The following is a 26,892-nucleotide window of genomic DNA, read 5'->3' on the forward strand; positions in this document are numbered from 1 at the left end:
CCACCTGTATAGCGATCGCTGGCGTATTCCTCCCGTAGGTTTTTTCTGTCGGGCAGCAGGGATGCAGCTATATGATCATCGGGTAAGTTTGATATTGAAAAATTGCCATTCGCCTTTATACTCCTAAACACCCTTATAATGCAGAGAATAACGGATGCCTGGGATAGAACCAATTACTTGTCCCATGAGAGCTCAAGTTAGACTATTTGTTGCACAGAAACAATAGGTCCTATGGAAAAGGTGTCTAGGGACCCGTGTGTGCAATTTTTAAGGTAGTCCTTCACTGAAGTGATTTGCCTCTTCCAGACTCCTGCTTTTAGGACTCGAGTTACGAGGAGGTTTTTGCAAAACGTTAATATTGTGGCAAGCTCATGAATATCATGTGCTCAAGGGAGGACACCTGGAGACGCTTTCCCTGAGGAGTTACAGGCTTTCATGATGATTTCTCTCAACCAAAAAGAAATGGTGTTGATGGAAACTTTCTTTTTGGAATGGCCAGTGCTCGCACACAAATTAGAGATTCTGAACCTGAGATCATCATCATCATTTCAGCCTTCAAAAGTCCTTTGTTGGATGTAGGCCTTCCCCAGGTTCCTCCACAGACTTCTATCCCAAGCTATTTTGTGCCACTGTTGCTTATGTTGGTCTAAGTCATCTCGCCAGCGGGTTTTTTGTCTTCCTCGGTTTCTTGTGTATCCTCGGGGTGTCCAGAAGGTTGTTCGTGATGTCCATCAGTTGTCTGTCATCCTGGCAATGTGCCCTGCCCAGTTCCATTTGAGCTTGCTAATGGTTTCAAGGATATCCATTACTTTAGTTTTTTGACGTATCCATTTAGCTGTTTTTCTATCCTTCCATGTTAGATTTAGCATAATTCTCTCATGTGCCCTCTGCATTGTTCGTAATTTAAGGGAAAGCTTTTTTGTTAGATTCCAAGTTTCGGCCCCATAGGTGACAGTGGGGAGGATACACTGATCATAGACTTTCCTTTTCAAGATGATAGGAATCTTCTTATTTTTTAACACTGTACTGGCTCTTCCTAACGCTTTCCAACCGAGGGTTATTCTTCTTTTTATTTCGCTCTCTTTACAGGCGTCATGTAGAGAGATTCGTTGTCCTAGGTAGATGTAGTGGTCCACTTCCTCAATTTGTTGGTTTTCAATTTCAAGTATGTCATCTGCATTTTCAGTATATTTATTGCTCATGACTTTGGTCTTTTGGAAGTTCATGTGGAGGCCAATTGATTTGCTTGCTTCATTTAGCTCGGTGAGCATATGTTGAAGCTCTTCTTTGGTGTGAGCAATGATAATGATGTCATCAGCAAATCTTAGGTGACTTAGATATTCTCCATCTATTTTCATTCCTTTTTCTTGCCAGTTGAGTTGTCAGAAAGCTCTCTCCAGGCAGGCAGTAAACAGTTTGGGTGAGCTAGTGTCACCTTGTCTGACACCTCTCTTGAGTTGGAATGGTTCAGAGTCCTTGTGGAGGCGAATAAATGATGTTGCATGGTCATAGATGTGACAGAGTACATTAATGTAAACTGAGTCAACTCCCTGTTCTTCCAGTGCTGATATGACCTCCTCAGTTTCAACCGAATCAAATGCTTTGGTGTAATCTACAAGTGCTACTACTAGTGGTACCTTATATTCATTTGTTTTCTCAATGATTTGGTTTACTGTTTGAAGATGGTCAATTGTGGAGTAGCCTCTTCTAAAGCCCGCTTGTTCCCTTGGCTGAGATACTATGCTTAATTAGCTCTTCAAAGAAATAGTAACATGTCATCTGAGTCATCAGTTACTTCTTTGAAAATCAGGATTGTGAGTGTCAAATCTGATATCATTAGCAACCGAATTTTAGGTTTTGGCCATAAAAGACAAAAATAGTTCTCTCCACCTTCTGGAATGTTACACAAGGAGATATACTATGCAGTTTACTCACTCTGTTGACTAAAGCTAAGGCAAGGAGGAAGACTGTCTTCAAGGTAAGATTTTTGTCTAAGGCTGTATGCATAGGTTCATACAAGGCTTTTTTTAAGGCCCGTAGGACTTTAGTCACATCCCAGTTTTAGTTCTAGAGGAGAGCAAGACTGCTCAAAACTCCTCATCAAGAATCTGAGAGGTCCGGTCCTTTCAACTTGAATGCTATACTCAAGGCCAAGCGGTAGCCTTTCACCACGGCGACTGAAAAGGGCTTTTTGTTCCTTAGGAACACTAAAAAGTCTGCAATCAGAGGAATAGTGGCCTTAGAGTATAGCAATATTCCCCCTACAATACAAATCACAGAAGATTTTCCACTTGGCCTGGTAAAATGTTGAGGACGACTTTCAAAGGTAAACGGAAAGCTGCTTCGCAGTTGGTCTTGAAAAGCCTTTCTTTTGGAGGAGATGCTGGATAGTCTCCAGCTGTGAAGGGTTAGGCAATGTACTGCATTGTGGAATTTTATGTGAGGTTAGCGTAGCAGGTTTGGCCCTTCTGGAAGTTCTATTTGTATTTCCATGTGAAGTTCCAGTAGGTCTGCATACAACTCTACTAGCGTTACTCTATCTTGTTGGTTCTTGGTCGAGTTTATAAAACTTTGGATTTATGACATGGTTTATTATGTCCTTTAACATCAGATGGACGTATAGTTACATTCTTAGTAGCATCATGACGTGGAGGAATACTCTCAGATGTCAAAATGTCATCATGACGCTTAGGGGAACAACTTGCTTGTACCTGTCGGCCTGCCTAGGCAGTGGGAGGGGGGAAAAACTAATGCACAGACACATCATCATGTCTGGATACTTTGGCATGTTCAGATATATGAATCTGAATCTTGGGCCTGACAGTATTCTTAAATAAGTTTCTTGGTATGGCAAGAATAGTTACACTTGACTTCCCAGCTTTAGTAAGCTTGGAAGAAGAAGCCTGCTTGGAGCATGAAGTTAGTGCAAACTCTGGCGGGGGGACACAGCCGAAGCGGTCCGACCACCGTCATAGTAAAATGATGACATATCTCTTGACTCATTCCGGGTGCTCTTTAGAAGAGTTTTCTCCCCAGGTCTCCTAGGTGAATGAATCAAGCCTTTGTCATTAACATGAGTTGGAGACTGGTAATCAGGAACTTCCGATAAGGCTGCCTCTGTACAAGAGGAAATGATAGGCTCAACTCTATGGTCCATTTGGGAATGAGAGGATTTCACTGTACTAATGGGAGACATTCTATAGGGAACATCATATCTACACAGTCTGAAAGATAGAAATCCCCACTAAGTGCACTCTGGGGGGATCTAGACATAACAGCGTAATATGGGATAGAAGCATTCAGAGGATCTGGCTTAGGGAGTGTAGCTACTGTAGCCAGGAGATCCGTGATAAACACAGGTTCAATTTCATAATGCACATTACTAACACTAGATGTGTCAATGAAATTGGAGCCATCATCCTCCGAGATAGAAAACTAAGAGGGAAGCTGACACGCAGAACTTGGTGGGGATATAACTTTCAACACAGAACCTACCTTTTGTTTCTCCTCATTGCTCACCAAAGGAGAGGGAGACTGATCTCTCTTGGCTCGCTTCTTCCGACGAGAACAATATTTATCCCACAGGGAGGATGATCACTTGCTACAATACTCAAATGGAGATTCCAATGAACATCATTTCCCTTGACATGACAGACATACCAGATGCAGATACACTGCTACCAGGCTCATAAAGGTTCCGTACACACTCTAACTCACAAGTAATGAATATCCAAGTGACAAGAAATGCTAAAGACACAAGCAAAATATGGGCAAAGAGAAGGCGATGCAGTTGTCTGAACGTAGGGATGAAGGCAGGGACATTAGACAGCCTCCATGGACAGAAGTGTTGTGAGTACAGTACTGTAAGTGCCTGATACAAGCGTATCCCGTCATGCGCAGCAGCTACTGAGCTACGCAGCATGGCGCAATCTACCAATTTCTTTTCTATTGTCTGGCCATAGAAAATGAAATCAGAAGTAACCCCATTAAATGACTCAAAAGTTTGTATCTACATAGGAATAAATATAACATTAAAAGAGTACAGAAGGTCATCAACATACAAACATTCTGTAATAGAATTTTCCTAACTATACAAACCAGGGTCCTTTTAAAATGAAAATATCACAAACTTTTTAAGTAGTTTGTATTTCTAATAGCTTTACAAATCTTAGTTCTTTATGTATGGAACAGTGTTCAATGCATGAGATGGACGGTAGTTAAAATGGTTTACAAGGTACAGAAGTTAACGATAGGTGCGAGTGAGAGGGGTGTTCGAGGAAGGAAGTTTAATATCATGGACTCAGGTCTGTATAGCTAAGAAAAATACAAATTACTTCCAAAATTTGTGATTTGTTCCTATGTGTTTGAAGTGTTTTAAGTCGAATCTATCATTAAAAAACTCAAAAGATGGAAAGCCCCTGGATATGATGGAATGACTACAGAGATGATTTTGGACAAAAATTTCAAGAATCCCAGAATATTGGCAAGATTATTTTATAGAATGTTGCATGAAGATGCAAATACCTGATGAATGGGAGCTAAAAATGTTAGTGAAAATGGCAAAAAAAAAAAAAAAAAAAAAAAAAAAAAAAGAGATTTGACCGATTGAATTATTTACAGGAGCATCCCACTTACGTCAGTTGTCACAAATATACAAAATATGCTCATTCTAAAGAAACTGGAGAGAAAGATTGATGAAAAGCTGAAAGATGAACAAGCAGGACTTCGAAAAGGTATAAGTTGTACTGACCCAATTTTCATTTTAAGACATGTTGTAGAGCAATATGCAGAATATAGAAATTCATTTTTGATGGCATTTGTGGACTATGAAAAAGCCTTTGATAGTGTGCACCAACCAATTTTGTGGAGAGTTCTGCATTATTAAGAAGTTCCTCTTGAATAAGTAAATTTGATTAAGTATTCCTTGTCTGCGAAAAACAATGTCACTGCTGCCTCCCAACCATGGTCTCAGTGGGCAACAATCTCTTCCAGGCCCTCCAGATTATCAACTGTGAACTGAGCCTGAGGAGTACCCATAAGAGCGACAGAGGGTCCAGCCGGAGGAGGAGGTAGGAAAGAACTAAAATATTTGTTAACTTTGGAGTATGTTCCCCAGATTTCTTCCTTTTCTTTCCATACTTTGCCCTCATCACAAGGGGACGACTGAGAACAGTCATGGGACTTAAAAAAGGAAGAAAGTACATGGGGATTCACCACCTTTGGAGAGTAGATTTATGGCCTATCTTTTTGGGACACTTTCACACGTCACACAAAACTAGAAAAGATCGGAGAGAAACAGCTATACATCTCACAATGCAACCAAAGTCAAATTGACTTAAATAGAACTTGATAAAGATTCATTGGACATTCAAACTTAGTGTTGAAATACCTGCATTAAAGGACAATGGGTTGCATTTCCAGTTATAACAAAAAAGTGTATCAAAGTAAAAAAAATCAGGTTTGAACATGATTATACCAAGTTTATATCTTCAAGAAAAAAAAATTAATGAAATATTACCATATCTCCTTTCCATCATGATTTGACCAATTTCATTATGGGTATCTGTAGCTACTCCAAGCTGACCTCGAACAAAGTAACATTTTTCACTGTTCAAAAAGAACTTTAGGTTTTTACAGTCCTTCCCAATACCAACAACTGAAAAGGACAAATCATTAGAATATAACTTGCTTTTTAAGTCTGAAAATAAGACAACTCCCAGATCAAAGTACATACTGTATCAACATTGAACAGATACAAACTATGGAAACGTACAAAAGCATAATTTTATATAATAATTGTATTAATGAAAATACATACCTTAAATCATACTGCACACTCACATGTTAGAATAATGTAAAAAATAAAGAAAATTAATATAATAATTAAAATCAAATTTATTATTTCAATACTTACCCAACATTCATTATTATGTAAGCTTTGAAAGTGCAACTCTGGTAGAAAAATTCAAAGTAAATGAGATGAGTAGGAGTGGATTTGTTAGACAAGGTTTTCCATACCTCAATATTACAGAAATCCACTTTGAAATAAGAGGTAAACACCAAAAATATTGCATAAGTATTACTCGTAATTCAACCACCAGATGGCTAGTCCAATGGCACTCTTAAGGTTGATGGAAGACAAGCAACTTCTCCTCTAACTCCATCAAGAGGAGAGAAGACTAGCATTGCTCAGGACTTTACCATTGCAAATTCCTACATTTAGAGTATTACCCCATTAAAAGAGCTACCCCCAACATGAGGCCAAACAGGGGATGGTTAAAAGAACATCTCTAAAGAAGTCAGGGTACTGAACTTAACCATGCTAAAGTAACTTGACTCAATTCTCAACTCCAAAACCTGATGAAAAATGGAATTTAAATAATAATATTTGTTATTTTTATACACAACTGATGTTCGTATTGCTTTTATCCAGAAACTTGGTTCATCAACATTTACCAATAAAATTCATAAAAATTTATCATTTTCTTTCTTTTATGAAAAACACGCCACTAGTAAATTAACGAAACAATCGAGCGGTTAAGAGCAAGAAGTGATTAATAGCAATATCATAAAGTTTGACAGCATTGTACAGAATTAGTATTTTTCCCCGCTAAGCAAACCTATCATTTAATTAGGGATATTGAGTCAATTCGAACTGGAGACAGTCATTAAAACATGGATAACGAGCGGTTATCCAGCTGATGAAGGGTGAGGTGCAAGGACCCCCTACCCCTTTCCCAGCCAAAGTAGCTTCACTTTTGATTTTTCGGCACAGGACTTAGAAGGGGCATTGAGGGGAGATGGATTTAAGGACTCAGGTTTGCATAACTAGGAAAAATGTTATTTTTATTAATAAAATAAATTTTTGAATATACTTACCCGGTGATCATATAAGCTGCAACTCTGTTGCTCGACAGAAAAACCTACGGTCAAAATACGCCAGCGATCGCTATGCAGGTGGGGTGTACATCAACAGCGCCATCTGTCGAGCAGGTACTTAGTACTCCAAGTAAACAAAGAACCAATTTTCTCCTCGGTCCACTGGGTCTCTATTGGGGAGGAAGGGAGGGTCCTTTAATATATGATCACCGGGTAAGTATATTCAAAAATTTATTTTATTAATAAAAATAACATTTTTCAATATTAAACTTAGCCAGTGATCATATAAGCTGATTCACACCCAGGGGGGTGGGTAGAGACCAGCATTACATGTTGACATTATTATGAGCTAAGTATTTTGTATTTCATTTTAGCAGTTATTCAAAATAACAAACATAAAATAAATAAGTACCTGGTAAGGAAGTCGACTTGAACAATTACTCTGCCTTTTTAAGTACGTCTTCCTTACGGAGCCTCGCGATCCTCTTAGGATGCTGAGCGACCCCTAGGATCTGAAGTATCAAGGGTTGCAACCCATACAACAGGACCTCATCAAAACCTCTAATCTAGGCGCTTCTCAAGAAATGACTTTGACCACCCGCCAAATCAAGTAGGATGCGAAAGGCTTCTTAGCCTTCCGGAACACCCAAAAACAATAATAAAACATTTCAAGAGAAAGATTAAAAAGGTTATGGAATTAGGGAATTGTAGTGGTTGAGCCCTCACCCACTACTGCACTCGTTGCTACGAATGGTCCCAGAGTGTAGCAGTTCTCGTAAAGAGACTGGACATTCTTAAGATAAAAAGACGCGAACACTGATTTGCTTTTCCAATAGGTTGCGTCGATTATACTTTGCAGAGATCTATTTTGTTTAAAGGCCACGGAAGTTGCGACAGCTCTAACTTCGTGTGTCCTTACCTTCAGCAAAGCTTGGTCTTCCTCATTCAGATGGGAATGAGCTTCTCGTATTAACAGTCTGATAAAATAGGATAAAGCATTCTTTGACATAGGCAAAGATGGATTCTTAACTGAACACCATAAAGCTTCAGACGGGCCTCGTAAAGGTTTTTAAAATAGAACTTAAGAGCTCTTACAGGACATAAGACTCTTTCTAGTTCATTTCCAACCATACGATAAGTTTGGAATATCGAACGATATTGGTCAAGGCCGAGAAGGCAGCTCGTGTTTGGCTAGAAAACCAAGTTGTAGAACATGTAGCCGTTTCGGATGAGAATCCGGTGTTCTTGCTGAAGGCATGAATCTCACTGACTCTTTTAGCTGTGGCTAAGCATATCAGGAAAAGAGTCTTTAAGGTGAGATCTTTCAGGGAGGCTGATTGTAGCGGTTCGAACCTGTCTGACATAAGGAATCTTAGTACCACGTCTAAATTCCAACCAGGTGTAACCAAACGACGCTCCTTCGTGGTCTCAAAAGACTTAAGGAGGTCCTGTAGATCTTTATTGTTTGAAAGATCTAAGCCTCTGTGACGGAAGACTGATGCCAACATGCTTCTGTAACCCTTGATAGTGGGAGCTGAAAGAGATCGTTCTTTCCTCAGATATAAGAGAAAGTCAGCTATTTGAGTTACAGAGGTACTGGTCGAGGATACGGATACTGACTTGCACCAGTTTCGGAAGATTTCCCACTTCGATTGGTAGACTCTAAGGGTGGATGTTCTCCTTGCTCTAGCAATCGCTCTGGCTGCCTCCTTCGAAAAGCCTCTAGCTCTCGAGAGTCTTTCGATAGTCTGAAGGCAGTCAGACGAAGAGCGTGGAGGCCTTGGTGTACCTTCTTTACGCGTGGCTGACGTAGAAGGTCCACCCTTAGGGGAAGTGTTCTGGGAACGTCTACTAGCCATCGAAGTACCTCGGTGAGCCATTCTCTCGCGGGCCAGAGGGAAGCAACTAGCGTCAACCTTGTCCCTTCGTGAGAGCTAAAGGAAAAAACTTCTGCAGTACCTTGTTGACAATCTTGAACGGAGGGAATGCATATAGATCTAGATGTGACCAATCTAGTAGAAAGGCATCTATATGAACTGCTGCTGGGTCCGGGATTGGTGAGCAAAATATTGGGAGCCTCTTGGTCATCGAGGTTGCGAAGAGATCTATGGTTGGCTGGCCCCAGGTGGCCCAAAGTCTCTTGCATACATCCTTGTGGAGGGTCCATTCTGTTGGAATTATTTGTCCCTTCCGACTGAGACAATCTGCCATGACATTCAAGTTGCCTTGGATGAACCTCGTTACTAGTGATATGTCTAGACCTTTTGACCAGGTGAGGAGGTCCCTTGCAATCTCGTACAATGTCAGAGAGTAGGTCCCTCCTTGCTTGGAGATGTACGCCAAAGCCGTGGTGTTGTCCGAGTTCACCTCCACCACTTTGCCTTGAAGGAGAGACCTGAAGCTTTTCCAGGTCAGACGTACTGCCAGTAGCTCCTTGCAGTTGAAATGCATTGTCCTTTGACTCGAGTTCCATAATCCCGAGCATTCCCTACCGTCTAATGTCGCACCCCAGCCTACGTCCGATGCGTCCGAGAAGAGAACGTGGTTGGGAGTCTGAACAGTCAGGGGAAGACCCTCTCTAAGGTTGATATAGTCCTTTCACCAAGTCAGACAAGACTTTATCTTTCCGGAAACCGGGATCGAGACCGCTTCTAGCGTCTTGTCCTTTTTCCAGTGAAAAGCTAGATGGTATAGAAGAGGACGGAGGTATAGTCTTCCTAGTGACACAAATTGATCCACGGATGACAGTGTCCCTACCAGACTCATCCACAGCCTGACTGGGCAGCGTTCCTTCTTCAGCATCTTCTGGATGGATAGCAGGGCTGGGGGCTGATCGTCTTGTTCAGCAATGTCCTCATCAGAGGGTTCCTCATCCGAAACTGATGAGGAAACGGCAACGGAGTGGGCAACGTCTGACTCGCTGAATCCGGTCGCACTGGTGGATGCGTGACGGAGCCGGACGCAATATCATGGCACTGCTGCACAGTCTGTGAACTGTCAACAACCATGGGTGCGCGAGGAAGTACAGCGTCAACCCGAAACTGTCTAGAATGTCTGGGTTGTGCAGTCAACACCCTACCGGGTTGCTGAGGTTGACGCACTGCGTCACAACAAGTCACCTCTGCTGGTTGTTGAACGTCCTGAACGTCAACAACCACCTCCGAGCGTCGCTTAACGTCAACGTGCGACTGGCAACCCACACTGGGTCGCATCGGTGGAGGAACCACCTCAACTGGCAGACGCAAGTAGGTTACCTCAGCGTCAACAGGGCGCACAACCAACCGGTTGGAAGGTTGTTGGCCAGAAGGAGGAACCACCTCAACTGGCAGACGCGAGTAGGTTACCTCAGCGTCAACAGGGCGCACAACCAACCGGTTGGAAGGTTGTTGGCCGGAAGGTTGTTGGCCAGAAGGTTCTTCTCCGCATTTAAGTCCTCTATCAAGGACGCAAGCTTGGACTGCATGTCTTGCAGCAAAGCCCAATTAGGGTCTACGGGAGCAGGTGTGGCAACAGACGGGGTTAGCGACTGAGGCGGAACCATTTACCATCCCTGAAAGCCTTGTTATGTGTGACATAATAGTACAGCAAAACTTCAAAGGCTCGACAAAAGTTGAGAAGTTGGCCTGTAAACAACTTGGAGCGTCTCCTGGCTAGGCGCCAGGGAGAGTCTACCAGAATTGAGAAGTCTATCTGGGCAGAGGCATGAACTCCCAAGCCGAGAACTTCTCTCGTGTCCTATCAGACTCTCGCTCTATAAGCCAGTTTAAAAGAAGGGAAATCAAAGGCTGTATCCCTAAAACTCCTCCTGGTGCAAAAACCAGTCGCCTAGCCAACGTAACGCTCTCTAGGAGAGCGAGAGAGCACTAGCTTAAAAACAACGGCTTCGAAGTAGCTAGGCCTAGTGTAAGTTCTGACGTTTAGGCGAACGAGGAGCAGCAGTTACAAGATCCGGACGAAGATCCTTAAAAAATCATCATGATTTAATTAAAGTCCATAGGAGGCTAAGCAGCTTAAGGCTCCTCTCCAAATGACAGAGTCCTCAAGGGAATATCAGTAGGAGGGAGAACAGCACTTTCTCATCTACAGGAACCTTGTCCGATAAAAGCTAGGTTATCTCAGTGAGTCTCTCACTGGTGCATTAGTAGCAGACCAGAAGGCAACGTCATGTAACTGCTTGACAGTCTGTGAACTGTCAACAACTGAACTGTCAACCACAACAGGTGCGTGAGGACATACAGCACTGGTGCATTAGTAGCAGACCAGAAGGCAACGTCATGTAACTGCTTGACAGTCTGTGAACTGTCAACAACTGAACTGTCAACCACAACAGGTGCGTGATGACATACAGTGTTCACTCGAGACTGCTTTGACTGTCTAGACTGAGCAGTCAAAACAACTCTAGAATGCGGAGGTTGACGCACCGCGTCAAAACAAAACAACTTAGACTGTTGTTGTACCTCGCGAACGTCAACGGAAGGTTCCGTGCGTTACTGAACGTCAACATGCGGCTGGCAGGGTACACTGGAACGCATGGGTGGCGGGACTCTCTCAGCTGGAGTGCGGCAGAAGGTCGCCTCAGCGTCCACAGGACGCACAACCATGTTGGTTGTAGGCTAGAGGTTGGTGCAGTGTCAACCTTCTTCGCACGAAAGTCCCGCTTAATGACGTTAACTGAGACTGCATGGTCTGCAGCAAAGACCACTTAGGGTCTACAGGAGCAGGTGCGGCAACAGACGGTGTGACTGCCTGATGCGGTACCGCTTTGCCTCTCTTAGGAGGTGAGCAGTCGTCGGAAGACTGCAGCGAGTCCGAACTGACCCAGTGGCTACAACTGGGCCGTTGGACTTGCGCGGAAGGGACCGACTTGCGCTTAATAAGCTGCGAGACCTTGGTCCATGGTTTCTTACGAGAAACCTCTTCCGCAGACGAGAAATAAATGGGCTCTCTCGTCTTTGTGTGGGTGGGGCGGTCTTGGGTAGATACGCCCGAAACCACGGAGGGAAACGTCTGTTCGTTGATCAAGGCCTGACGAACCCATAAGTCGTTCGACATTACTTCTCCCCTGGGCTTGGGAGCTTGCAAGAGGTCCCGGACTAGGTGAACGACAGGCACGAACAGACGAACCCTCGGACGCAACACTGTAACACTTTGCGCATATCACTTTATCACTTCGATTTTCTGTTTTGCACTTATTTCACTGAAATCGAAACTTTTACTGATTTCTACCTGAAACACGCAATTCTACCCTTCATTAAAAGGTAGTAATTGCGAAATCAGTCGTATAATGCAGCTCATTAATACTAGCAAAAAACAGAAAACATATATAAAGATAAAAAATTCAGTGGCTGGGAAAGAGACTAAACACTAGTTCAAATAAACTACGTTTACAATCTCTCACCGCACATAGCCTGGGGACAAGAATAAAACCCTAGAAACGTTTTACCTTCTTCCCCGTACAGCGACTAGGGACGAGAGTAACACGAGAAAAACGTTACCCGCTTGAACGGAACGTTTTTTCTCCTCTCTCTCCCTCCGTCTCTATCTCTCTCTCTCTTTCTCTCTTGATTTCGCACCTAAGAGAAGAGCCCAATTATATATCGTCAAAAAAACATGTTATTTGACTAAAGGAAAAAACTGAAAGGTTTTCCAAATAAAAAGTTCCTTTAATTTAGAATTTAAAACATTTAAGCTAAGAAAGAATGAACGAAACGTCAGAATCGATTTACTCTTACTGCAAAGTGAAACCGTGATACACTCTCTCTCTATCGTAACGATAGAGCGCATGTTGAACGTCCTGAACGTCAACAACTGCGTAGTCTAAAAAACTAAACGTTAGTTCATCTTTGAAAACAGTACGAAGACTATCAAAGAAATTCTTTCATAAAACATTAAATTTAAAAAGTTTTAAATTCTTTAAAGGCTAAATACAATATAACGGGCTCAACGATGATTAACTTCGGTTCCAAGTTAGGACCGCCTACTATCAGGAAAGGTCGCATATAAACAAAACATAAAAATTTATTTTTATATGTTTATAATAAATGGAAAGTTAATCGAAGAGGCCTAATAAAGGCGGAGATATAAAATATATAGATCTATAACGTGTTAAGCAAAATTACTAAAAACCTAAACACACTTCCGTCTAAGGGAAGGGTCGGCCATTTAAAAGTGAAAGAGAGTCCATACTCTCTTTGTCACCATAATTAAATCTATCCAAAACGAGTTCAAGTTTTGAGATGAAGATAAAACACCTGCATAGCGAAAGCTCAAAACTAGAATAGTGTACTTCACCAAATAGTTGTGAAAACAAATCCAGTTAGTAACAGCGTATTAGTAGGTCTTGCCGGTAGCCCGACAGAGAGAAAATTGATTCTTTGTTTACTTGGAGTACTAAGTACCTGCTCGATAGATGGCGCTGTTGATGTACACCCCCACCTGCATAGCGATCGCTGGCGTATTTTGACCGTAGGTTTTTCTGTCGAGCAACAGAGTTGCAGCTTATATGATCACCGGCTAAGTTTAATATTGAAAAATAAGAATTACTTAAAAAATTTATGATTTCCTGTGCGGCATACAAATCCTCTAATTAGGGAGACACTGCTTGGTGGGCTAGAAGTCCTTAGAACCAAACTGGGTGGTTCACTTTATCCCTGGAAGTGTCCACCACTTGGTACTTCATGGGAGCAAAGCAATGACTTAAGCAACCTCCTCACTGTCTTTCACAGGGATGAAAGACTGAGATACAGACATCAATAAAAATGTCTCTTGCGAATGGGCCCAAGCTGCTACCAAGGGGATCAGCTGAGTGAACACCAGAGAAGCTGTACACATTCCGAAGAACAGAGTCTTGAACTGGTACACCGGACAGTAGAAGCGGAGGTACTTCCCCAAGGAATTGAAACGCGGGTCCTTCAGATCCACCGAGACCATGAAGTCTCCTTCGCTGATGGAATTCTGCACAGAAAGTACTGCTTCTATCCTGAACGTCGTTTGACGAATAAACTTATTCATTGAAGAGAGAGGTGGATGATTGGTCTCCTGCTGCAAGTTGACTTCTCTACCAGGATGAATCAACTGTAGAAGCCTGGAGACTTGTCTCAAACGACTTAGAGCCATTCTTCTTCAAAATCTCTTCTACGTTGGTCTGCAAGGCCAGGGTTTTCAGTACGGGTAGTCATTGACTTACGACTGTTCGACTTTACAATCACTTTTTTCACTGTGATGACGTCACAAGTCTGTCAGAAATAGTACACTATAAAAGAACATATATTTCCTTATAAATAATCTATTTTCTTGTATAAAAATTAACTGATTCATCTTGGTTAGTAATTCTTTTTGTTGATAATATACAGTATCCATTTCAAATAAAAAAAAATATCAAAATAGCTTTTACTATCTATTAATTTCATATATATCTAGTGATGTCATATTTCTGGCAATCACAGGAAAAGAGCAGGCAAATCAACTGATTTCCTTTTATTAGGCTATAGATTTATGTTAGTATTCCCCAAATCGAAATATCGATTAACGATGCAATGTATTTCACAGGTCTGTATTGGTTGTTTTGAGTAATACTTAGCGTAAATTCAACTCTACAACTAGGACTGAATCTCATATTTTACGCATTTCATCTTCTTATGTTTCATCTCTGATAGTAGATCGATATTTATCTAATGAAAGTACACAAATAGGACAAATATTTTCTTAGAGATATATTTTCTTTAACATCATCAAAATGAAATACTTTTGCTGGGCAAGTTAGCATTTTCTTTTATTTCTTGCAAGAAAACAGACAAGAATTACACATTTCGTGAGTCATTCTTTCATTACACGTCTGGTGACGTCATATTTCTGGAGGAAGGCGAGTGGCAAATCAAGTGATTTCTTATCATTTTGTTCCCAAAATTTTATTATTCCCATTATCGAAACATTGAGTAACGATACCAAGTGTTTCAGTGGTCTGTATTAGATGTTATGACTACCCTAAAGTACTATTTACCATAATTTAAGAAAAGAAGGACAGTATTGGCCCTCTTGGCAATGAAAGGGAATCACAAGCTTCCACTTTGAATAGCTCTGAATGTAGAATTTCAAGTAATTGCAAGAGATGCCTTGAACCTGAACTGGAACATATGGTCCTCCATTTAACTCAGAGTATGATTTCAAATATTTTGAAAATCCTTCTGGATTTCTCAGAAACAGCTATGCTTGTGGCTCCACTATGTTCAGACAGTCCATGGTTTTCACTCTTTCAGCATCTGAAACAAAGGTCAGCATAGCTGTATCATAGAGTAGAAAGTTGGATTATCTTCGCTTCCTCATTTCCGAACCAGAACATTGACAATATGACATTTGATGGGCAGTAAGTCTTCCTCCAGCAAACAATACCAGTCTGTGCGAATGGCAGGGATGGTCTTCCATAGGGATATGACTCCGCGCTCGATAAGCTAGAAATTCTTGACATCATTTCTGGTCCACTCTGAAGATTGGATACTTAAGCCATCAAAAATTGAGTCATACAATTCTGCATTGACAGAACATCTCAAGCAGATCTTTCAACATGGATTTAGACTTGAATATGTCCCACAAGACTACTCATTCCTTTACTTTTACATCAATCATACTTGACAACTCTTTCAATATCCTTGTCACTTGACAGTGGTTGAATTTAGGCTAAATTAAATAATTTTTTGATTTCTTTAAAAAAAAGTAACTTGAAAAGGCTATATTTCTTACAGCCTTAGCATAAAGAGTAAGATTCAGTGAAATTGTAGCACTCCATAGAGAACAAGAGTTCCTCACCATCACTCTTGACCACCTGATTCTGACTCCAAATCTCTATTGTTTGGTAAAAAATTAAAAGCCTCTCCAGAGGCTAGACCTTTATGTCTCAGCTTTAGTCTAGGGATGGTAACCATATCTGCAGAGATCCAGATCTTCATAAGGTAGTTCGTTTCAAAGCACACAGACAAACAAGTCCTGTGTTCTCATAACTTCCCTCACCATAAAAGCTGATTTTCTCTTCATCCCTAAAGTCACAATATGAGAAAAATTGTTCCTCATTGGCCTTTTTTGATTAATACGTAATTTCAGGATAACCAGAGCTTCGTGGGTTGGTCTGGGGATTGGATGTTTATAAGATACTACTCAAAAAATTCCAAGCATTAAAACATGAATGGGTGGTGCTTGCTTGACTCGTTTGTGGCACTTATCAGGGAAAATAAAGCAGAAGGAATTTCCTTTCATGAGGTGAGTGATTGACCTGTTAGTCTTTACCTTTCACTTATGTACACCTGGATTGGATGTATACAGTATATGACCTCTGTAGTACACAAGTCTACTTTGGTGTTGGTCTGGTATTAGTCCTTGGGAACCATGCAGTAACAATACCAAAAGGTTTTGAAAAACAATATATATTTTTAGAAGGTGCTGTGTGGTCCACAAGACTTTTCCACCTCCCTAGACACGTGAAAGAAAGCAAGACATGTGATTCTTCCTTGTGATACCCGAGTTCATGCTTTGCATGTTCGTACACTGACCTTGAACCAGAGTTAATATTTTTTATTAGGTATTCTATGTCATATTAGATTCTCTGTTCAAGCCTTTAACAGTAGTCTTTGAAGACCACTTAGCACACACAAAATTGTCCTTCAAAACATCCTTATCACTAATCACTCCTTATATATTACTGTATTTATGAATTTATTCACTGCTATATAAAAATGATATTTTAATTATAAAATAAATTTTTGAATATACTTACCCGGTGAATATATAATAGCTGCAACTCTGTTGCTCGACAGACAAAAAACAGTAAAAACTCGCCAGCGATCGCTATACAGGTTGCGGGTGTGCCCACCAGCACCAACTGTCGGCCAGATACCACTCTCTCGATGTAAACAAAGACTCAATTTCTTCTCATCCCACTGCGTCTCTATTGGGGAGGAAGGGAGGGTCGTTTAATTTATATATTCACCGGGTAAGTATATTCAAAAATTTATTCTATAATTAAAATATCATTTTTAAATATTTAACTTAGCCGGTGAATATATAATAGCTGATTCACACCCAGGGGGGTGGGTAGAGACCAGTTAAATATGTTTACATCGTATAAGCTGAGAGTTTTTTTATTTCATTTTGACAGTTATCAATATAACAAAACCAAAATAAATAGGTACCTGGTAAGGAAGTCGACTTAGACGATTACTCTGCCTTGTAAGTACGTCTTCCTTACGGAGCCCCGCGATCCTCTTAGGATGCTGACAGACCCCCAGGAGCTGAAGTATCAAGGGCTGCAACCCATACAACAGGACCTCATCAAATCCCTAATCTGGGCGCTCTCAAGAAATGACTTTGACCACCCGCCAAATCAACCAGGATGCGAAAGGCTTCTTAGCCTTCCGGACAACCCATAAAAACATTAAAACATTTCAAGAGACAGATTAAAAGGATATGGAATTAGGGAATTGTAGTGGTTGAGCCCTCACCCACTACTGCACTCACTGCTACGAATGGTCCCAGTGTGTAGCAGTTCTCGTAAAGAGACTGGACATCTTTTAAGTAACATGACGCGAACACTGACTTGCTTCTCCAATAGGTTGCGTCCATGATACTTTGCAGAGATCTATTTTGCTTAAAGGCCACGGAAGTTGCTACAGCTCTAACCTCATGCGTCTTAACCTTAAGCAAACATCGGTCTTCCTCACTCAAGTGTGAATGAGCTTCTCGTATTAACAATCTGATAAAACATGACAAAGCATTCTTTGACATAGGCAAGGATGGTTTCTTAACCGAACACCATAACGCTTCAGATTGGCCTCGTAAAGGTTTAGTACGAGCTAAGTAGAACTTAAGATCTCTAACAGGGCATAAGACTCTTTCTAGTTCATTGCCTACGATCTCCGATAAGCTGGGAATATCGAAAGATTTAGGCCAAGGACGAGAAGTTAGCTCATTTTTGGCTAGAAAACCAAGTTGCAGAGAACAAGTGGCTTTTTCTGACGAAAATCCGATGTTCTTGCTGAAGGCATGAATCTCACTGACTCTTTTAGCTGAGGCTAAGCATACCAGGAAAAGAGTCTTAAGAGTGAGATCTTTCAGGGAGGCTGACTGTAAAGGCTCAAACCTGTCTGACATGAGGAATCTTAGGACCACGTCTAAATTCCACCCAGGAGTAGCCAAACGACGCTCCTTAGTGGTCTCGAAAGACTTAAGGAGGTCTTGCAGATCTTTATTGTTGGAAAGATCTAAGCCTCTATGCCGGAAGACCGATGCCAACATGCTTCTGTAGCCCTTGATAGTGGGAGCTGAAAGGGATCGTCCTTTCCTCAGTTATAAGAGAAAAACAGCTATTTGGGCTACAGAGGTACTGGTCGAGGATACAGAAACTGACTTGCACCAGTCTCGGAAGACTTCCCACTTCGATTGGTAGACTCTAATGGTAGAAGCTCTCCTTGCTCTAGCAATCGCAATTGCTGCCTCCTTCGAAAAGCCTCTAGCTCTCGAGAGTCTTTCGATAGTCTGAAGACAGTCAGACGAAGAGCGTGGAGGCTTTGGTGTACCTTCTTTACGTGTGGCTGACGTAGAAGGTCTACTCTTAGAGGAAGACTTCTGGGAACGTCTACTAACCATCGAAGTACCTCGGTGAACCATTCTCTCGCGGGCCAGAGGGGAGCAACTAACGGCAACCTTGTCCCTTCGTGAGAGGCGAACTTCTGCAGTACCTTGTTGACAATCTTGAATGGTGGGAATGCGTAAAGATCCAGATGTGACCAATCTAGGAGGAAGGCATCTATATGTATTGCTGCTGGGTCCGGGACTGGAGAGCAATAGATTGGAAGCCTCTTGGTCAGCGAGGTTGCAAAGAGATCTATGGTGGGTTGACCCCAAGTGGCCCAAAGTCTCTTGCACACATCCTTGTGGGGGGTCCATTCGATTGGAATTACTTGACCTTTCCGACTGAGACAATCTGCTAGGACGTTCAAGTCGCCCTGGATGAACCTCGTTACTAGGGAGATGCCTTGATCTTTTGACCAGATGAGCAGGTCCCTTGCGACCTCGTACAAAGTCAGTGAGTGGGTACCTCCCTGTTTGTAAATGTACGCCAAGGCCGTGGTGTTGTCCGAGTTTACCTCCACCACCTTGCCTCGAAGGAGATTCTCGAAGCTTATCAAGGCCAGATGAACCGCCAAAAGCTCCTTGCTGTTGATATGCATGCTCCTCTGACTCGAGTTCCACAGACCTGAGCATTCCCGACCGTCCAGCGTCGCGCCCCAGCCCAAGTCCGATGCGTCCGAGAAGAGAACGTGGTTGGGTATCTGAACTGCCAGGGGAAGACCCTCTCGCAGGCTGATATTGTCCTTCCACCAAGTCAGACAAGACTTTATCTTTTCGGAAATCGGGATCGAGACCGCCTCTAGCGTCTTGTCCTTTTTCCAGTGAAAAGCCAGATGGAATTGAAGAGGACGGAGGTGTAGCCTTCCTAGCGAGACAAATTGCTCCAGGGATGACAGCGTCCCTACCAGACTCATCCACAGCCTGACTGAGCAGCGTTCTTTCTTCAGCATCTTCTGGATGGAGAGCAGGGCTTGATCTATTCTGGGGGCCGACGGAAAAGCCCGAAAAACTTGACTGTGAATCTCCATCCCTAAATACAGAATAGTTAGGGATGGGACCAGCTGTGACTTTTCCAAATTGACTAGGAGTCCCAATTCCTTGGCCAGATCTAGAGTCCAATTGAGATCCTTCAGACAGCGATGACTGGAAGAGGCTCTGAGAAGCCAGTCGTCTAAGTACAGGGAGGCTCTGATCTCCGATAGCTCGAAACTGGTACCCCACATTCCTGTAAACAAACCTCAGAAACGGTTGGGAATCCGGGTGTATAGGAATGTGGAAGTATGCCTCCTGAAGGTCGAGAGAGACCATCCAGTCGCTTTCCATAAATGATGTCAAGACAGCCTGGTAGACTTCATCTTGAAGTTTGTCTTGACAATGAACACATTGAGCGCACTTGCCTCTTACGTACTCGTGCAGTGAACATGGCTGCCAAATCATGGAGCCATCCCTGAGGGACTTGTCCCTGCAGAGAACGTGGCTGTCAGATCATTGGAGCCATCCCTGAAAGCCTTGTTTATGCATGACATAATTGTACAGCAAAACTTCAAAGGCTCGAAAACAGCTGTGAAGTTGACCTGTAAAATCTTGGAGCGTCTCCTGGCCAGGCGCCAGGGAGAGTCTACGAGATTTGAGAAGTCTATCTGGGCAGAGGCAGGAACTCCCAAGCCAAGAACTTCTCTCGTGTCATATCAGACTCTCGCTCTATAAGCTAGTTTAAAAGAAGGGAAAGCAAAGGCTGAATCCCCCAAACTCCTCCTGGTGATAAACCAGTCGCCTAGCAAACGTAAAGCTCTCTAGGAGAGCGAGAGAGCACTAGCTTATAAAACAACGGCTTCGAAGTAGCTAGGCCTAGTGTAAGCTCTGACGTTTAGGCGAACGAGGAGCAGCAGTTACAAAAAGATCCGGACAAAGATCCTTAAAAATCAGCATGATTTAATTAAAGTCCATAGAGGGCTAAGCAGCTTTAGGCTCCTCTCCGTCTGACAGAGTCCTCAAGGGAATATCAGTAGGAGGGGGAACAGCAACTTCCTCATCTAAAGGAACCTTGTCCGATAATAGCTGAGTCTCAAGCAAGGGAGAGACCTACCGTGGTGGCAATGCTTTACAAGCAGAGTCCACACTCACTGGTGCATTAGTAGCGGACCAGGACGCAACGTCATGTAACTGCTTGACAGTCTGTGAACTGTCAACAACAACAGGTGCGAGAGACCAGGACGCAACGTCATGTAACTGCTTGACAGTCTGTGAACTGTCAACAACAACAGGTGCGTGAGGACGCACAGCGTCCACTCGAGACTGCTTTGACCGCCTAGACTGAGCAGTCAAAACAACTCTAGAATGCGGAGGTTGACGCACAGCGTCAAAACAAGTCAACTCCGATTGTTAGCGAACGTCCTGAACGTCAACAGGAGCATCAGCAAGTGGCCTAACGTCCAAATGTGGCTGAAAATCCACACGAGACCGCATCGAGTGTGGTTCTAAACAACCTGACTGACGTGACTTAGCTACGCCAACGTCAACAGGACGCACAAAGGAACGTTAGGTTGGCTGAAAGCCAGGATCTCGATGAGATAAACGGCTAGGCTCAACGGACTAATCGGCAGAATAGTCTTCCATAAGGGAGGCAAGCTTATTCTGCATGTCTTGCCGTACAACCCATTTAGGATCAACGGAAATGGTTGCGGTAAGAGACGAGGGTAACGTCTGTGACCGCAACACTTTGCCAACAAAAAGACTCTCGGAGTCTGTGTTACGCTTTTGTTAGGCGGCGAGCAGTTATCCGATGACTGCATAGGGTCAGAGCTGTCCTAATGGCTGCAACCAGGACGCTGGACCTGTCCTGAAAGGACTGACTTTCGCTTAAGGGCCTCGAAACCTTGTTTCAGGTTTCTTATGCGAAAAGCCTTCGGATGACGAGGAGAAAATTGTCTCTCTCGCCTTATGGTAGGGGAGATCTTGGTGAGACACACCCGATACCATAGAGGGAAACGTCTGTTCGCTGATCAAGGCCTCTCGAACCCATAAGTCGTACGACATTACTTCTCCCCTGGGCTTGGGAGCTTGCAAGAGGTCCCGGACTAGGTGAACGACAGGCACGAACAGACGAACCCTCGGACGCAACACTGTAACACTTTGCGCAATATCACTTTATCACTACGATTTTCTGTTTTGCACTTATTTCACTGAAATCGAAACTTTCACTGATTTCTACCTGAAGCACGCAATTTTACCCTCATCAAAAGGTAGTAAATGCGAAATCAGTCGTATAATGCAAGCACATTAATACCAGCAAAAAAACAGTAAACATCTTTTAAGATAAAAAATTCGGTGGTTGGGGAAGAGAATAAACACTAGTTCATTCAAAACTACGTTTTCAATCTCTCACCGTACATTGCCTGGGGACGAGAATAACACTAAAAACGTTTTATCCTTTCTCCCCGTACAGAGACTAGGGACGAGAGTAACTCGAGAACAACGTTACCCGCTTGAACAGAACGTTTTCTCTCCTCTCTCTCCCTCCGTCTCTATCTCTCTCTCTCTCTCTCTTGATTTCGCACCTAAGAGAAGAGCCCAATACGTTTCGTCAAAAAAACATATTTGACCAAAGGAAAAAACTGAAAGGTTTTTCAATTAAAAAGTTCCTTTAAAATAGAATTTAAAACATTTAAGCTTTGAAAGAAGAATGAACAAAACGTCAGAATCGATTTACTCTTTCTGCAAAGTGAAACCGTGATACTCTCTCTCTCTATCGTAACGATAGAGCGCAAACTGCGTAGCATGAATAAACTAAACGTTAGTTCATCTTTGAAAACAGTACGAAGACTATTCAAAGAAAATCTTTCATAAAATATTTATTAAAAAATATTCATTTAAAAAGTTTTAAATCATTAGCTCTTTAAAAGCTATTTACGATTGAAAGGGCTCAACGTTGTTTAACTTCGGTTTCCAAGTTAGGACCGCCTACTCTCAGGAAAGGTCGCATATAAACAAAACATTAAAATTTATTTTTTTTATGTTTATTATAAATGGAAAGTTAATCAAAGAGGCCTAATAAAGGCGGAGAAATATAAAATATATAGAGGAAAATCTATAATTAATTTATAACGTGATAAGATAATTACTAAAAGCCTAAACACACTTCCGTCTAAGGGAAGGGTCGGCCATTTAAAAGTCAAAGAAAGTCCATACTCTCTTTGTCACCAAAAATTAAATCTATCCAAAACGAGTTCAAGATTTAAGATGAAGATAAAACACCTGCACTGCGAAAGCTCAAACCAAAATGAAGTACTTCACCAAATATGTTGAGAAAACTCCAGGTTCTACAGCGAGTAAAAGTACGTCTTGTCGACACGTCGACAGAGAAGAAATTGAGTCTTTGTTTACATCGAGAGAGTGGTATCTGGCCGACAGTTGGCGCTGGTGGGCACACCCGCAACCTGTATAGCGATCGCTGGCGAGTTTTTACTGTTTTTTGTCTGTCGAGCAACAGAGTTGCAGCTATTATATATTCACCAGCTAAGTTAAATATTTAAAATAAACAATTAAATAATATTTATAATAATACCTACCCAAGACACCTGTGGCAGTTGAGTCCAATATTCCACCATGTCCCATTTTTATTGTAGACTTATCACCAGAACAGAACTCTAGAAGAAAAGTAAAGGATTACAGTACAGTATATGCAAATCTCAGAGACAGTAGGAATAAAAATTAAATTTGGGGGAAAATTACCTAACCTTGCCCTAAAAATTCATCTTTTTCTACCCTTACAATAACTATCGTCACATAACAAAACCAGCTTATATATCTAACAATCATTATTCAGTAATATATGAAGCAAAGATGATAATACTGCAACTGTAGCTAATTTGAGGATAACTAAAATCCACAGCATTGTAAAATTTGAGAGAAACCATTGTTGAAATAATATGAATAGAAGAATCAACACAAAACTGGAAGTAGAGTAAAAGAGATCATTCTGTACTTGTGAAAAAAGTCATTTAAACCTCAAGAATACATACAAAAAATACATTAATTTATTTACTGTTATCTAATATTTACAACCAGCAACTACTGATATCTTTATTTATAATGATTTAATCCAAGACAATTTTTAATTTGGTATTAAGAATATTCCAGGTATTTTTACCTCTAAATACTCACCCTTAGTCAGCTTTTCCTTGATATTGTTCAATAACTGAGCTGATGTTACACCATGTGGCTTCAAAACTGGAAAAATTCCATTTAGCCCTCTCCATAAACTTCTACTCATACTGCAGAGCTCTTCAACTGAAAATAGAAATTAATAATCATCTGCATGAAAGATTAAACAAAATTTTTATTTTTTCTAGTAATACAAACCTGAGTACTTTAACTAAAGAGAATAATTCAGTGCGAGATGGAGTCGGTTGTGAAAGTTGGATGACAAGCAGTTATCCAGCTGGTGAGGGTGCGAATTAAGTAGCCCCGCCCCCTTTCCAGCTGGAAAGACTTCACTTTTAACCTTTCAACCCAAAACTTAGAGGGGTGGTTGAGGAGGGAAGTTAGATTAAAGGACTCAGGTTTGTATGGCACGGAAAAATACAAATTGCGTACTTTAAAAATTTGCAATTTATTCATATGAAACAAATAAACCCTAATACTTTAATTAGGGTAACATACAGCCTGATTTGATGAAAGTCCCCTTGGAACCTAAATTGGATGGTTCATTTTTTTCCTTGGCAGTGATCATCGCTTGATCTATGCACAAGCAAAGCGATGACCCCAGCAACCTCCTACCTGACTTTCATAGTGATGAAAAGCTGATAGGACCAGGATCATACATGCAAGCATGTACCCGATCAAACTAGAGATCCCCTTCCCTCGAAAAGGGATATTAGTTGGAAGTATATACAGTACCTTGTATGATGATTAATGGGTTGGAATGAGATCCACTACCACTTTCCTCAATAAAGGGAGATGGGAGTGATACTGTACTCCTTTAGACCTAATAATGGAACTCTGAAGTGTAACTTACCAGTTTCGACCACTTGGTTCCTGAGAGGGGGATAGAAGAATAAAGAAGAGCAAGTCATATTACCAGTCACACCAAACTTACATTTACACGTTACCATAGACAAGAAGCATCTTTATCCAGTGTGGGAAATGAGCTGGTTACACAAATACTTTAGCAGCCACCACAGGTCCAAGCACAGATGTGTCTAAGGTTTTGTAGGTACTGTATACTCTTGCAAGTACAAGACCGTGAAGTGATCTGTCTTTTCCAAACTTTGGCTTTCAATACTTGGCCCTCTGACAGGTTTCTTCTGAAGACAACAGTGGGGTTAATACCCCCAACTTCAAGAACTCTGGTCCTAGCTGGTACCTCGTCCCTCTCACCTGTTAAGGCATACACTCTATGGACCATCTCACAAAGCCCAAAAGAGACCGTGTTCCTTGACACCTCTTCCTTGGACCTACAAGTTCTAACACAAAGTCTCTTAACACTCAGACCTGAGGTATTGGGTCCTTCTCAGATAACATCACAAAGCCCTCATGGGACACAGGAGCATTTCCTCTCAATCACCACCCAATGCCTCACTTAGAGAGGAGATGGAAAAGGACTTGAACTTGGGGATATGCACTGCCAGGTTCTGGGTTTTGGCCATGAAGTCAGGCACAAAACTAAAGAAAACCTCCTTCTACCCCTCACCGTGGGTGGCTAAATAAGAGAGACCGTGCAACTCGCTAACCCTCTTTGCAGATGCTAAAGATAGCAAAATGACATCCTTTAGAGTCAGATCCCTGTCTAACGACCTCTTCAAAGGCTTGAATAATGAATATGCAAGAGCCTTGAGGACTAAAGTTACGTCTCACTCTGGGGGCCTGAGATTCAGGGGAGGACAAGACTGCTTGAAGCTCCGCACGAGCATAGACAACTTCCAGGAAATGGAGAGGTCTATACCCTTCAGTCGGAAGACCATACTCGAGGCTGAGCGGTAGCCTTTGATAACCACAACCGAGAGGCGCTTCTCCTGGGGAGGGAAAACAAGGAAATCCGTAATGACAGAATTTCTCTGACCGGAGAAATATCCCTTCTATAACACCAATCACAGAAGATGGCCCAGTTAGCCTGATAGACAGATGTACAGGACCTCTGGAGGTATCTAGATATCACTTGCGTGGTGCCTCAAGAAAAAGCTTTTCGCTCGGATGCTGGATAACCTCTGGCAGTGAACACCCAAGGCCTCCACGCCTAGTGGTACTTCTGTAGATGTGGCTGACAGAGAAGTGCAGGCCACTGGAGTTGTTCTCTTGAGACCTCGAACAGAAGAGCAAGAAAATCAGGATACCACTCGGCATTACGCCATCTGGGAGCCACCAAGGTCATCAGTACTGGCTTAATCAACACTGTTGATTACCGTCCGGATCAGGCTAAACAGCGGAAAGGCATACGCACCCAGGTGATTCCATGGGTGTTGGAAAGCACCTTTGAACACCACCCAAGGGAAGCAGAAAATGAGTAGCTTCCTCTACTGCTAGGTGGCAAACAAGTTAATCCCAGGAGAGCCCCACAGGGTAATAAGTCTTTCCGCTAAAAGAGGATGCAGGGGCAACTCTGCCCATGGAGACTGAGTGTCTGCTAGTACATTCCTCTTGGTTGTAATGTACCTTGCTGACAACTCAAGACTGTGAAATGTATGAAGTATTCGCTTTGTCAGCCTTCAATTAGTCCACAAGAGAGAGGGAATGGTGCCTCCAGTGTTTCCCTCGCCCTCCCCGCTTCTTATCACACCCCATCCTAAACAGAGTGGGCACAGGCTCTTTTCAAGGATAGGTTGAGTGAGTTGTGGACCATTCCTGTAGGACTGGCCAAACATGAAGGTTCAGACGCTGCCCCATTCGAAGGTTCAGAGCTCTTGAAGGAGACAGTGCGGTGGATCAGGGAGTCCTGTGAAGCGGTGCTCCATGATTCCAACACTGCCTGCTTACGACTCTCCAGCAGAAGAAACGTGGCAGCCCAAACCGATGAGTTCTCCAATGACAACCTGTTTTGAGAAGTAAGAAACTACAGCGTCCTGCCTCTTCAAAACCCAGTTAGCCCACAAGTTTGGTGCCTGATGAGCAAGGAAGGTGACCACCTTCCTGCCCAACAGCACAAGGCTCTTGTACTCCTTCAAAGCTTCAAGAGTTGACAACCTCGTTGACTTTGTGAAATACGTACCTGCTCCTGACCACTGATAAATCCAGGAGAGAGTCCAAGACCAAAGCCTTCATGGCTGCCGATTGAGAGGCCGAGAAGAACTTGCCTGCATTGAGTCCCCCCAATGAGAGCCCCATGAGAATGCAAAGTGACAGGTCATCCTGCAGAGGTGCAGACGCAGCATTTTTCGGCGTATAGAACTTCCACTACCTACA

General features: G+C 42.4%; 1 protein-coding gene across 4 annotated transcripts in view; it reads right to left on the reverse strand.

The window, feature by feature from the left end:
- LOC137650517 (pseudouridylate synthase TRUB1-like) overlaps positions 1 to 26,892 on the reverse strand; it is a 104,026-nt gene that overhangs the window by 56,972 nt on the left and 20,162 nt on the right. For all 4 annotated transcript variants that reach the window (XM_068383742.1, XM_068383743.1, XM_068383741.1 and 1 more), the window contains exons 2-4: positions 23,659 to 23,784; positions 23,064 to 23,141; positions 5,519 to 5,656 (exon numbers count right to left, since the gene is read on the reverse strand). In XM_068383742.1, the coding sequence (XP_068239843.1) occupies positions 5,519 to 5,656; positions 23,064 to 23,141; positions 23,659 to 23,767 (325 nt within the window). In that variant the 5' untranslated portion in view covers positions 23,768 to 23,784. The remainder of the gene's footprint in view (positions 1 to 5,518; positions 5,657 to 23,063; positions 23,142 to 23,658; positions 23,785 to 26,892) is intronic.

Source organism: Palaemon carinicauda, chromosome 12 (assembly GCF_036898095.1).
Source record: "Palaemon carinicauda isolate YSFRI2023 chromosome 12, ASM3689809v2, whole genome shotgun sequence".
NCBI lineage: Eukaryota > Metazoa > Arthropoda > Malacostraca > Decapoda > Palaemonidae > Palaemon > Palaemon carinicauda.